General features: G+C 47.7%; 1 protein-coding gene across 3 annotated transcripts in view; it reads right to left on the bottom strand.

Moving 5' to 3' along the window:
• The window catches only part of FAM120A (family with sequence similarity 120A), a 53,654-nt gene extending 44,977 nt beyond the window's left edge, over nucleotides 1-8,677 (bottom strand). For 2 of the 3 annotated variants that reach the window (XM_035337927.1, XM_035337930.1), the window contains exons 1-2: nucleotides 7,769-8,676; nucleotides 2,633-2,879 (exon numbers count right to left, since the gene is read on the bottom strand). In XM_035337927.1, the coding sequence (XP_035193818.1) occupies nucleotides 2,633-2,879; nucleotides 7,769-8,242 (721 nt within the window). In that variant the 5' untranslated portion in view covers nucleotides 8,243-8,676. Of the gene's footprint in view, nucleotides 1-2,632; nucleotides 2,880-7,768 lie in introns of all 3 variants that reach the window. The other variant, XM_035337929.1, reaches the window with a different exon arrangement.
• Between the last annotated feature and the right edge of the window lie 4,318 nt (nucleotides 8,678-12,995).

The following is a 12,995-nucleotide window of genomic DNA, read 5'->3' as shown; positions in this document are numbered from 1 at the left end:
TTTATTTTATTTTTATAGATCATTCTTAAGTGTTTGCATCAAAATTTACAAAGGAACCTAAATCAGCTCCTAGTTTACATCAGCAGCAATTACGACAAAACTTTAAGAGCACACTCTTGAGGGCACAGTATCTTGGCCTCATTATAACTACCTATGACAAAGATGCTCATTACATTATTAAGCTAGGACTATAAAATCGTTCTGTAGGGAAACTTTTAAGAAGGAAAAACCTATAAAAAACAAACAAACTATAGTACATACATAACCATCTCAGAGAGTAATCTTTAAAAACTTGCCTAGTTGGTACAGTCAGGAAAATATTTTGCTGGATACTTAACAACAGAGCTTGTATACCAGAATAAAACTCAATCCCAAAGAATGTGCCATTGAGAATGTTTTATTAATTGACCACTCCGGTGTCTTTTCACAAGCCCCTCCTCATTTATTCCAAAACAAGGTACTAGCACGGGGAGGTATACTGCTGCACCCAGAACCGAAGAGTAACACAACAGATTCATATACCTTCTACGTAATCAAGTACTCAGTTATCCTTTCCCACTGTCATTTTCTTCATTCTACTTAGGAAGTTCAGAAGACCCCCGAAGAGGCCACAGGAACAAAGGCATAATAAACAGTGAAGTCATTGAAGCCCTCACGTATAAAATAAATAAATACAGTAGATCTGAATGGGCTACCCTGCTTTAAACATACTGCACGCTACACAGAATTATGTGCCTACATGCATTTAACGTTTTATTAAAACACTAAGTTACTTAGTCCTTAGGATGTCCAAGTTGAAAACTGTTGCCTCAAACCAAACAGTATGTTTGTTGTGAGCTTATATAATCGCTTATATCACCAAATACCTAGCTTTCATACTATTCACTAATATAAAAAATATACTAATCACAGTAAAAACTCTGAAGTATCTTCTGTTCTAGCTTTGTCTTTCATAAACATTTCTCCATTCTGCTTACTCATACTGAATGCACACACAAAAGAAATACAAAAGAATACACAAAGCTAAACACGTAGCTGAACTGTTATTTTTCAACCCCTGTACCAATTTGGAAAAAAAGCTACACCACATCTCTAAGTAATTATTTGAAATTACCTCAGTTTCCTTCTCCTAAAAGCAAACAAGTATTTTGTCATGGAAGACATCAAAAGCAAAAATATTGAACAGCTTCTTCCATAAAATTTCAAAACGTTCAAAAGCATTACTAGTATATTTTTCATACCCCATTTCATATAACCCAGCAATGGCTCAACTGGCCATGTAGCTCTACTGCTCTCCCAAGTTAAAATAACATCATTAACACATACTTCACATAAATCCTATAACGCGTATCTGCAACTGTGAAACCGCTTTTCAAACAGTAATTCTTACTCACTGAACTGGCATTCAACAACTTATTTATAGAATCCAAAACAAAGCCTAGCAAGAGTAGTCTGCCATGCAATTTACGCAGAGTTTTTGTTTTAAATTGCAGCTTAGCCAATCATCTGCCATTCTTCCATACAGCCAGGAAAGCAGGTAACCACTCTTGATATGAAAAATCACACAGTAACAAAAAAAACAACTTCAGCTAGTCAAACACTTGTAGCTTTCTATTGTAAGACCCGTTGGTTCTTTCCATAACGTGGAAGGTACCTGCCTGGACCAGAAACAATTTAATATTAAAGACTATTAAAATATCAGTATGCTAAAGCAGCATAATGTATCCTCTCCCATTCACAGCTTTCAAAGAATCGTGTACCCACACTAAAATACCAAGTCGGTGTGAAAATGAAAACAAAATCCAGTTTTCTTAATTTTTGTTCAGGAAGACAAGAATATGGCTTCTCTGTGCTCATTAACTGAAACCAAAGTTAGAAGACTCCAATAAGTAAGATTTATTTTAAAAAGTCTATTAGTCATTAATTCCCTCTTCCATCTTAGACCTTATGACAGCTGCACTAACACAGTGTGTTGAGATTGCCCCATTTCAGCAGAGATGTGGAACTGATGTTGTTCCAATCTATGCTCCTTAAATATACAACAGCATTTACCGTTAGAAGCAGGAGGGCTACAGAACAATCCAAGTGAAGCTAGTGCTAAGATGCTGATCATCCACACTTTCTCTGGAGTTTTACTCGACTATACTACATTTCTGGTGCAGCTGATATGCTATCATATTTGTCCAATATTTATCTGAAGGGAAAAATGCCCCTGTAATCCCAAGTCTGCTCCAGAAATACTCTTTCCCAGTCTGAAAAGTGTATTAGTAAGATCAGACCTCACATGCCATGTAAGACCAGAACTAGCAGAACCACAGCTGTCCTGAATCCCTACCCCCACCACTGAGGACATTTTGGCAAGGCAGAGCTTTGCAGAATTCTTACTTCCCATTCTTGTTTCTAGACAGCCACAGTCTGCATCACTCACAGGTCTCTAAAAATCTGGCATGTCTGACCTCATTAAAAAAAAAAGCATCCAGCCAACCTCAAGACCAGCAGGACTGACTAAAACAAACGGAGAGCTTTGCCTAGATGCTTTGTCAAATTATACACACATATTTTAAAACATTTAACAGAAACTAAAATTACAAGCCTAACTATCAGCAACAAGTTCTTGTATTACTTCACTTACCTAAAAGAGCAGCAAAAATAGGAAAGCGATTTGGATTCAGGTCCAGTTGCTTGGCAACTTCATGCATTAGGTATTGGCTTGTTGTGAGACTTTTCCCATTACGGCTCAGTTTTAGGGCATGGGCACTGAAATAGTAAGGGATGTTGCACAATGCATAATCGGAGTCATATGCAACCAAACCATGGAAACCTTTTTCTCTGCAGAAAGCAATTACTTCTTGATGATGATCCTCAATGCTCTGTGCAACCTATAGTGGAAGACAAAATAATTAGCTACAGTGTTAAATTGCAGCACTGATTTATCACACGTATTATGATATATTAGGTCTTTCGGAAACTATAAATGTGTATTTGAAACACCTGCAGAATATTTATAGCGATTAAAGAATCCAATGACATGGCATGTTGAGACAGGATGCAAGGACTGCTCGGCAGCACAATGCAAAATTCTGGAAGCCTACTCACTGAAGTGCCATTACGTATCACTAAACTCATGTGAAGCAACTGTTTATTAACAGAAACACTCAAGCTCCAAACATATTACTGCACCAATGTCTGCATTAACTCATGGGAAACAGCCCTAAGGCTGGGGGTACTCGAGCAGGTCTGCAAGCCAAGGCGTCCCCTTGAAAAGCACCCCCACCACACAATCACTTTTAGTTTTACAACCCTGTTCCAGCAGCAATGAACTAACCCCAGACAAACAGGGGTAACTTTCTTAACCTTTCCAATGTCCACCCTGCCCTCTGAAGCAGAATTGCCTCCTCTTCCCACCTTCGGACCCCCTACAGCCTGTTCATTTCTGCACAGCTGCCTCTGACGGTGCCAACTGCCTCAGGTTTACAGCCCCAACTGTACCTCTCTGCTCACGTTGCCTAGCAGAGGACATATTTTAGGCTATGGCCGTTGGATGACTAGAACAGACACGTTCTGCTGGGGGGACATGGGCCAAGCCCTACCTTCAGAGATACAAAAGCAAACCTTTCTTCTCAACAAGATGAAAACAAAACGGAAAAGCCACTGGGTGAACCCAAGGCACGGGGTTAGTGCCTCAGCCCCGTGCCCTGACGTGCCGCAGGGACCGCTGCAACGACTCCTTGCCTACAAGCCCAACACAAGCAGCGCCAGCTGGGGAAAGCAGCAGGCATAAGGATCACCCATCGACCTGTTTAGCGAACATTCAGAAATCCCCACGCGAGTTTTGCCTCGGTATAACCCAGCTAGGTACTCCATTTTAACAACATACATAGCAAGCGATCCCAAAATAGCCGCGCACAAAACCATTAGCTTCAGACGCCACGGTATGTATGAATAACGACAGCACGAGCACCAGAGCAGCTCTGTGCTTCCTCCGCAGCCAAGTCCCACCGAGCACACAGCCCTGCACCTCCACGGCCCCACGAAATGCTCCAGCATCCGCCTCTCTCTCAGCAACAGGTTCCCTTCGCCCAGCAGCAAGTTTAAAGTGACCCTTCCTCTTCCACCCGTGCTTCGCAGGCACCTTCTGGACCTGATGCTGAGTTAGGCATCCACTGAGGCTTGGCAAATCCTGCTTTTCGCATGTAGCTTCGCAAGATGCCCCCTTTTTGGGTGCCCTGAGCAACCACCAGCCCGCGCCTCGCTCACAGCCGTGCTGCCGCCAGGGGAAAGCGCCCTAACATCGCCCTGCTCCCCGCGCTACCGCCCTACAGTTCTGAGAAAATGTTACTTCTTTTGAGACGTGCTCCATGGACTGTGCCACGGCGCTTTACAAAGTTAATTTTCTCTGTGAGAAACACAAGAGCTATTCATTTTTCTAATGAATTATACCGTCACCTAGCAAAATGTGCGTGCCTGCTGCACGCAGAATAGGAACAGACTGTAAATACCACAGGAACAATTTAAAGACGTCAGATTTATACAGGGACTAACCCAGGGAGGGCAACGCAGCCCTCTCCCCACCTCCAAGTCCTTGTATGTTTTAGATTAGGACACTCCCCATAGCTTTTTTTTTTTCCTTCAGAGGGTACATAAATTCAAATTATGCACCTGTATTTAAAACAAACATCTTTGCACGCATGACAAATACCTACAAAAACACAGCACAAACTCTTTTACAGTCTGTGTGACATGGATGTGCAGGCAACACGAGAGGAAACTCAGCTCCTGGCCAGCTCTGCTCTCCTGCGAGCTGCTTCCTCCCCCTCCACAGCACCAGTCCCCTCCCTCCCTCCTTCCCTCCCCATTTTACAGAGCTATCTGACACAGCGTGCTCCGAGCGTGAAACTGCAGTGTTTATGTAATGCTGGAATCCCTATTCAAATAACTGAGCTGCCACACGGAAGAGAGCTATATTTTCCGAGGTACAGCTAACCTGCAACGTATAACTCAAACGTGCTGAGAGTCGGGATAGACAGCTTACAGGTCGTAGCAGAGGGGAGCCCAAAGATGCAACTGCACCCAGACAGCACGCACAAGTCAAAATCAACCCGGGGCAGGGAGGGGGGAATCACAGCCCGCAGTTTGGAACAGTCTGAGACTAAAGCTTGTGTAAGCAGTAATGATGCTGGACCAGAAAGGGAGAGTTCTGCACGAGTAAACAGGCACATGCATGTTTAGATGCTGAGAACAAAAAGTCTCACCAAAGTATGTAAGATGTTAAGATCTGCTCTGCTGAAGTGTTTAAGTTTCAGCAAGCGTGCTTCACATTAAAAGGGTTCTTTTATGAACTACTCCCCCTCCCCCAAACAGAAAACTACCAGGTCACAGTTAAGCTAAGAAGCCATAGGATATTTATTATAACTAGGAGGAACCTGTTATTTTTACACCCTGCTGAAACCATCTGCGAGTGATTTATAATTGTTCTAGATGAAATACGTTCCTTTTTTTCTCCCCCCTAATTACCAAAATAGATTAAATTTATAGTCAGTTCGTAGGTCTGCAAAGAAGCCTTCTTTGCAGAAGAAGGACTCAAGACTCTAATGTTTCCTCAAAATATGAAAATCAGTTTCGTATTTCAAGTTGATCAGTATTCTCAAACCCAACTTTTCAAAACAAATAGAAAATACTAGAATTTGGTAACTGTCTCATGCACACATAAATACAAAGTCACCCATACATGCAAATAAAAATCACACATTCAAACCGCATTTGCTGTCTGCCCACCAGGAGGGTTGCTAGAAAGTGAGCAGGAGGGAGAATGTGAATAAGACTGGAGTAAGGTTTACAGACAGAAAGATAAATGCAGTAAGGCTGATTTAAAAAGAGAATAAATTGTATAAGAAAAACAGGAAAAATAATAGAATATAAGTTCAACAGTACCTGTAAAGTACATCCTGTTCTATAACCACGAAATATACTACCTAACCCTAAAATGAATCAATTCAATCAGCATCCGGTTTCCCAACAGCCGTAGGGGTAAAGCATGGAATGGGAACGTCCGACATCCTTCCCATTTCCAAGACAGCTGGCCAGCAGGGAGAACCAGTGCAATGCAGACCTTCCCAGAGCTGGTTCCATGGCACGGATGCTCCTAACCACAACGAACTCCCCCAGCACTACTATTTGGTAACTTGCACTTGTCAGCTCCAAGAGCTAACCGAAAACAAATGCCTGCTCTCGAATCTCCCCCAGAAGAACTGACCTCCCCCTCCCCCCCTTTTTATATTAGGGTTATACAAGGGAGCCTGCATGACATGCCCTCTCATTCCTAAAACCATTCCTAGAGATTAAGAATAAGGCCTATTACCAAGAAATCGTAAAGTAGCTAATGCTGCAGCTAAGCCTGAAAGCAAACAAAGTGCTACAGGTGACACAGTTGTCAAACGAGGCGACATTATTAGGATTATTACTTCCACAGAAACTAACCTGGTCTGAAACACAAGGTATTTAAAGGACTAACTAGTTCAATGTGCTTTGGGATCATTACAAATACCTAATTCCTATCAAAATCAAACAGCTGGCTTTGAATCACATACTATATATTTTAACACTGCATTACGCATAGAATCCACATTAAAAGAAAAAAGTTACGTTAGCCCATATATTCCTTCACTAAGGAGCTCTACGTCTCAGTAACCAGCCGAGATTTATTGTGCATCCACAACCAGAGCAAGGTTAATGCCTTCCCTGCACGGTCCCTACAACTCCGTGCTCGAGGAACACGACTATTTCCCAGCTACCAGGAACCCCCTGGACGGGAGGCCGCCCTCGCTACCACCCAAACTCCCAGCAGCTCTGCCATCCCCTGAACGCACAGAGCTGTGCTGGGGGCCTCACCACGAACATGAACGGCTACAGCGGGCATGGCCACGGCTCCCGGTCCCACGCCAGCAGTGGTGTTGTGGCCCGGCACCAGTCCCGCTTCGCCAGGGCTTGGGGACGCCCAGCCCGGGGTCCCCAGGGGGCAGGGGGACGCAGGGCTCCGGGCACTCCAGGGGTCCCGAGGGGCTGCCCGGGATAGCGGTGGCTGTCCCCACAGCCCGCAGAGCTGTCGGAGCCACCCGGCTGAGGGACTAAGCCTTGGGCAAGCTGGAGCGTAGGACTTGTTGCGGGCCTGGTGGTAACTCATCCATCCCGCTTTTTTTTTTTTTTTCCCCTCATGCTTTATTTATTTTTTAATCCTCCTCCTCTCCGCCATCCATCAGCCGGCGGTGCTCGCGGGGAAGCGCCGCTCACCTGCGGGGCGCCCGCGGGGCCGAGGAGGGACATTTTGAGTCCGAGGAGCGGGCGGAGGCCGGCCCCGAAAGAACATGGAGGCGCGGGGCCTCGCCGCGGCCGCCCGCTCAACTTGGGCGCTCGGCGGCCGCCCACCGGAGGCCTCCGAGGCCCAGGCCGGGGAGGGAGGGGGGAGCCCGGCCCCGCCCGGGGAAGGCCCCGAACTTCCCGGGGGGGCGAGGAGCGGGGCTTCCACCGCGTTCCCCCCGTAAGGCAGCGATGTCTTAAACAGCGAATCCCCCGGGAGCGAGGCCGCGGCGCTGCTCGCCCCGCCGAAACTCGGGCCGCCCCCCCCCGGGCCCGGCGACATTTTGCGGCGCCGGGGGAGCGCCGTGCCCCGGGCGGCCCCGCTGCCATCTTAGCGCGGCGCCCCCACCCCGGCCGGGCCGGGCCGGGCCCGCGTAGCCGCGGGGCAGGCACCGAGCGGGGCCCGGCCGCTCACCTTGATGTGGAAGCGGATGAGGGCCAGGCGGATGCAGTGCGCCATGCAGACGGGCGGCAGGAACCAGACCTTGGGCGGCGGGGTGCCCTTGTTCTGGACGTGGCTGACGATCTGCTGCGCCGTCTGGCGCTCGTTGCCCTGGCGCTTCACCCACTCGTGCAGCCGGGCCTTCTCCAGGGCGCCGTTGAAGAAGACGAAGAGCTCGATGTTCCCGTTGAAGCAGGCCTTGGCCAGGGCCGCCAGGTAGCCCAGCATGTGGTTCCACTGCCCGCCGCTCACCCAGTCCGTGTAGAAGCCGCCGTAGAGCCGGTGCAGGCAGTTGTCGGCGTCGATGAGGAGGCGCAGCGGGGTCTGCGGGGGCCGCTGGCGGCCCCCACCCACGAGGCTGCCCCGCGCCAGCTTCTGCAGCTCGACGGGCACCACGGCGCTGGGGCAGTGCTTCTCGATGTAGTCCTGGAAACCCTGCACTCCCATGGCGAGGACCGGGCGGCGGCGGCGGCGGCGGCGGCGGGCGGGCGGGCGAGCGGAGGCCCGGCGGCGGCGGCGGGGTCTGTGCTCGGGCCGGGCGGCGCGGCGGTGGTTGCGGGCGGGCGGTGGGAGCGGTGGTTGCGGGCGGGAGCGCTGGCTGCTGGAGGCGGCCGTTCAGCGGGGAGTTGTATGGATTAGTGGGGGGCTCATGGCTGCTGCGGCCGCCATGTGCTGCTCTCACAGAGCCATGGCTCGGGGGATCCGGGCTGCTGCCGCTGCGGCTCCGACTGCCGGCGGGCGGGGGAGCGGCACAGCGCGCAGGAAGCCAACCCGCCGCCGCCGCCGCCTGCAGCAGGGAGAGCGGAACGGGCGGGACTTGGCGGCGGGCAGCGCTGCCACTCACGGCAAGGGGCGCGCACCCGGCCGCCGCCGGGAGGGAGCGGCCGGCCCCCGGCACCCCGCTGCTGCCGCCGCCCGGTGCCCGCCGCCCTCACGGCCCCCGGCGCTGCCCTGCCCCGTCCCGCGGCTGTGGGGCGGCGCGGCCCCGCAGGCAGCCCGCCCGCCGCCGCCGTTGCATAACCCAAGCATGCGCGGGGCCGCGGGCGGAAGCGGCTGGCGGGGAAGGGGAGGGGGCTGCGGCGGGGGCGGGCGGCGGGAGCCCGACGGAGCCGTGGCGGGGCCCCTTCCCCTTCCTCTGCCCCTTCACCTTCCCCTGCCCCTCCGAGTGGGGAGAAGCTCCCGGGGCGCAGCGCTCCCCGCCCGCCGCCATTTCGTGCCCCAGCCGGGCCCGCACCTGTTGCCCGCGGCTCCGGCCCCGCCGCCTCTCCTCTCGGTGCCGGGGGGGGCTCGCTGCCGGCCTCTGCCTGGAAAGCGTCCGAAAAGCGCCTTAAATCCCGGCCTGCCGCCCGCGGGCTGGCCGAGCGCCTGCTGCCGCCGGCAAAGGGGTGTAAACACAAACGTCGGGGACCAAACGCGCCCTGCTGCCCGGGGCAGGCCGCAGTTAGCTTTCTTCAGGCTGAGCTGGGGAAATGTTAAAAAGTCCCAAATCGGGGCTGTCCCACCCACAGAAATCGCCTGTTGGCTTTTCAAGTAATTAACTTAGTGTCGGAGCCTTTGCTGTGTAAGAAAATGTCAAGCTGCGCATGCTGTATACTCACGTTAATATTTTATCAATTAGGAAATAAATGTATTGGTAATGAGATTTCAGTCAGGCTGCATTGGCACCTGAAGTAAATATTCACGCTTGAGAGTAGCAGCACCTTTGGGAGGGGCTGGTTTGCTCCCAGGCCGCGCAGCGCTAGCGTGAGGCTGCTCGGTGGGTACTTGTATCCCAGGCTGAGGTACGGCGGAAGGATGCTGAAATAAAGAATACTGAAAAAGCTCTGGAAGTAGTCAGTGACAAACACGTGCTTCTTCCTAGAACTCTGGTTTTGGACTAATCGAAGTGTGGTCTCCTAAATAAATAATGTATTTTTTTCACGCTATTTTTCCTTTAGACTTCTTAGATTTTCTTTCGGTAGTCGTCACATGGTATGATAACATCTAAATAAAAAGCCTTAATAAGAACGCTTTAAAAGGTATGCAAAGTATGGTAGTAGACCAGCACTGCTAATACAAGGAAAGGAGGAACAAGGAGAAAAGGCTTTAGAAATACCAAGATCCCCAAATGCTCAAAACTTGGTCAAAACAGCAAGTACCACCATACATGATGTGCAAAAAAAGCAGATCGGACATGCCTGGATGTAACCAACACACCAGCCAAATGGAGTACAGAATTTGATCAAAAACCGCCAAAGGACGTACTCTTTTGATGTGCTATTCAGAACCAAGTCTTTGTAAAACATTAAATAGTATGCCGCCTCTTCAAAACACATTTAAGAGATGCTTTTTTCATCTCATTTTCTCAGTCACACACCTGTTTGGGACAGGCCCTTAAATTATTTTTAAGAAAAGAGCAATTGCTGTTGAAGAAGAAATCAATACCTGAGTAATTATTTCACAGGATATTTAAGTCCAGTATTCTTAGGAATGACAAATCACATACATTTCCTAAGTTTACTTTGGTTTTACTTCTTTTGTTTTGTTGCCTTTTTTTTTTTTTTTTTTAAAAAAAAAAAAAAAAAAAAAAAAGGAAAATTGGTTCAAAGCATCTGAAACTGGAAAAGCAGCTGTTACCTTTATGACACTCCACATGAGTTAGGTGGACTCGGCGTTACTGAGCACTACCAGGCTCACAAGCAGCCACGACCCTCCCTCCACAACAGAAAAGAGAAAAGGGAGGTAAAATGGAAGGGGAAAGTGCTTGAAAAAGTTATTTGACACACATAACTGGTTTTTGGTAAATAAAAATTGTCCAGACAGGAAGGCAAAGGAAAAGAAGTGTAATTTATGGAAAACAAAATTACACTAGAATACAGAGAGACTAAGATCTAAAAAGCAATTAAGCAAAGTCATGAAGACAAACAAGGTGTTTTTCCAACAACCAGCAGCAGAAAGCCTGCAGGAGTCAGTGGGTTCTCTGCACGTTAAGAAAATGGCACAACAGGAAAAGGCGATGAGGAGCTTTCTTTCTCAGCCCTGAGACACAACACATTGCACTCTGCGGGTGGTGAAAGGGAAGGGTTAATAAAGATTAATATTAAAGTCAGTGACTCATTATCCAACCTGAATAGAAGAGAATTAGGAGTGGCTCCCTAGAAGGAAGGAACTGAACAGTCATTAGGAAGAACTCCTAATGAATAACCATGTCAGGGCAAGAACATAGAGATGAATGATATCATTTTAGCCTTCATTCTCTGTTAACGAACTTGGTCCTACGAGATGAATGTGGATGTAGGCAATGGAATGAACTATTGAGGGTAACCTCGATGGGTACATCTACCTGGGAATAATTGATGCGTGTATTATCCATGGGAAACACTTGCTTTGCCTGATTTCCCTTAATATTTCTCCTCTGTTCTCCCCCTGGTGTGTCTCACTGAGGAGCTGCTGCCCCAGAACTTTCCAGTCCTCACTGCAGCAGGAGAAAAGCTCCTGTCCTGCCTGCTTTCTGCTGGGGCCAGCGAGCAGGCCATGGGCTTATCCCGCACCAGGACACTTTCATGCAGTTACTTGCTCGAGGTGACATAGGCCTATTATATTAGTATTTCTGTACTGAATTTCAGTGCAGACATTTGTAAGTAAACATCCAGTAAGCACTGACATTCCTCTGTTAGTTGTGACTGTTAGCTGCCCTATTTCCCTTTCCTGTAATCTGAAGCATTTGACTGCAGTAGGGGTAAATGGCACGGAGTGATAAAACTAGCCCTTTTTCCTCTCATGCTAAATTTCTTGCATATCTGCTTATTCAAACTTTTGCTTATAGAAGCTAGCAGGTTCCTTACGTGCTTTATGTAAAAACATCAATGTTTTACTGGGCCACTTCCCCAGGCTGACATATCACCATCTTCAGTATGTACGTTTTTTCAAGTGATTTCCTTTTTTTTTTTTTTTTCCCCAAGTTATAGGCATGCTTGCCACTTACTCTGAAATAGTCAAAAAAAAAAAAAAAAAATAGCACTTGCTGCCAGGTGAGACGTCCCTTTCTTGTCTCTTCGGTTGGTGTACATAAACCAGATATGAAACACACAATTTATACAGCTGAAGAATTCCTGTTTTCAGATACCTCTTTATAGGCTTTCAAAACATTACAAAGACCATCTTGCTTTAGCAAACAGTAACTTTTTTTTTTTTTCAAGTATCTGTGAAATACCTTATGATGACACATTTTCCTCTTAGGACAGAAAAAAATGTGCATAGGGGAGGCACCTGAGTCATTTAAATGCATATCAGTCTCCCCATCAACATTAGCTCTTAGATGCGTTTCAGTCTATTTCTGGAACTTCTTCCATTTTCAGCTTTCTGCAAGACATGATTGCAGAAACCCATCGGTGATTGTTCACCTTAAACAGACTCGTTGTGAACAGTTAAATATTTTCTTAGTCTACAAGGAGGAATATTACTATTCCAGCAATAATCATTAATACCGATTCTCATAGTTTCTTTTATAAAACTTTCTCTTTGCAAAGCACTTTGCCAGAATTTTTAGTTTCTACTGATCTACTCTAATGCATCAAACACTCCTGCAGTCTAACGTTTTAACTTAATTTAAAATTCAACTTCCAGCAGAACTTACACTAACTGGTTGCATTACTAGCTGGCGAATATGACTTGCATCTTTTCACTGGTATCAAGCCTTTTTGGTGGCTGCGTGCATATCCTCTCTGGTTTGCTGCAACATGGAACTGGGGTAGGAAGCCGGTGCTCAGGAGAAGGATCTTCTTTTGGACATTCTCACTGAGAGCTGTGAACTGCATCAGCTGCATTTTGCACCATCTGAATTTGCTTTTCAGTAATCCTGCATTGCTCATGTAGGCTTCCTGCCTTTTTCACATTCTCTGTCTCTTTTAGCTTAAGACTCTGAGAATTGCTAGCAAGGACTACAAGAGACGCACAAGGAATCGCACTTCACTGATTTTTTGTTTTTCATTCTCCCCTACCAGCTGGCCAAATAGACCCTTAGTGTTTCATGAAAGTTGATGGTAAATCCTACATCTTCTTTGCCCATCTAAGATGCTGATGCTGCTCTGACGCTCAGGAAGTCTGCTGTCCTTGTGCTTGTCTCATGCAAATGCACACTTGCTTCATGCAAATGCACACTAGCGGTGACCATGCAGGAAGAAGTCTTGTTTTTTTCCCTCCTACTGGCACTTGCTTTTTC

This window comes from Oxyura jamaicensis, chromosome 12 (assembly GCF_011077185.1).
Source record: "Oxyura jamaicensis isolate SHBP4307 breed ruddy duck chromosome 12, BPBGC_Ojam_1.0, whole genome shotgun sequence".
Classification (NCBI taxonomy): Eukaryota; Metazoa; Chordata; class Aves; order Anseriformes; family Anatidae; genus Oxyura; species Oxyura jamaicensis.
The sequence above is the reverse complement of the archived record's forward strand: the minus strand, read 5'-3'. Positions and strand labels throughout refer to the sequence as shown.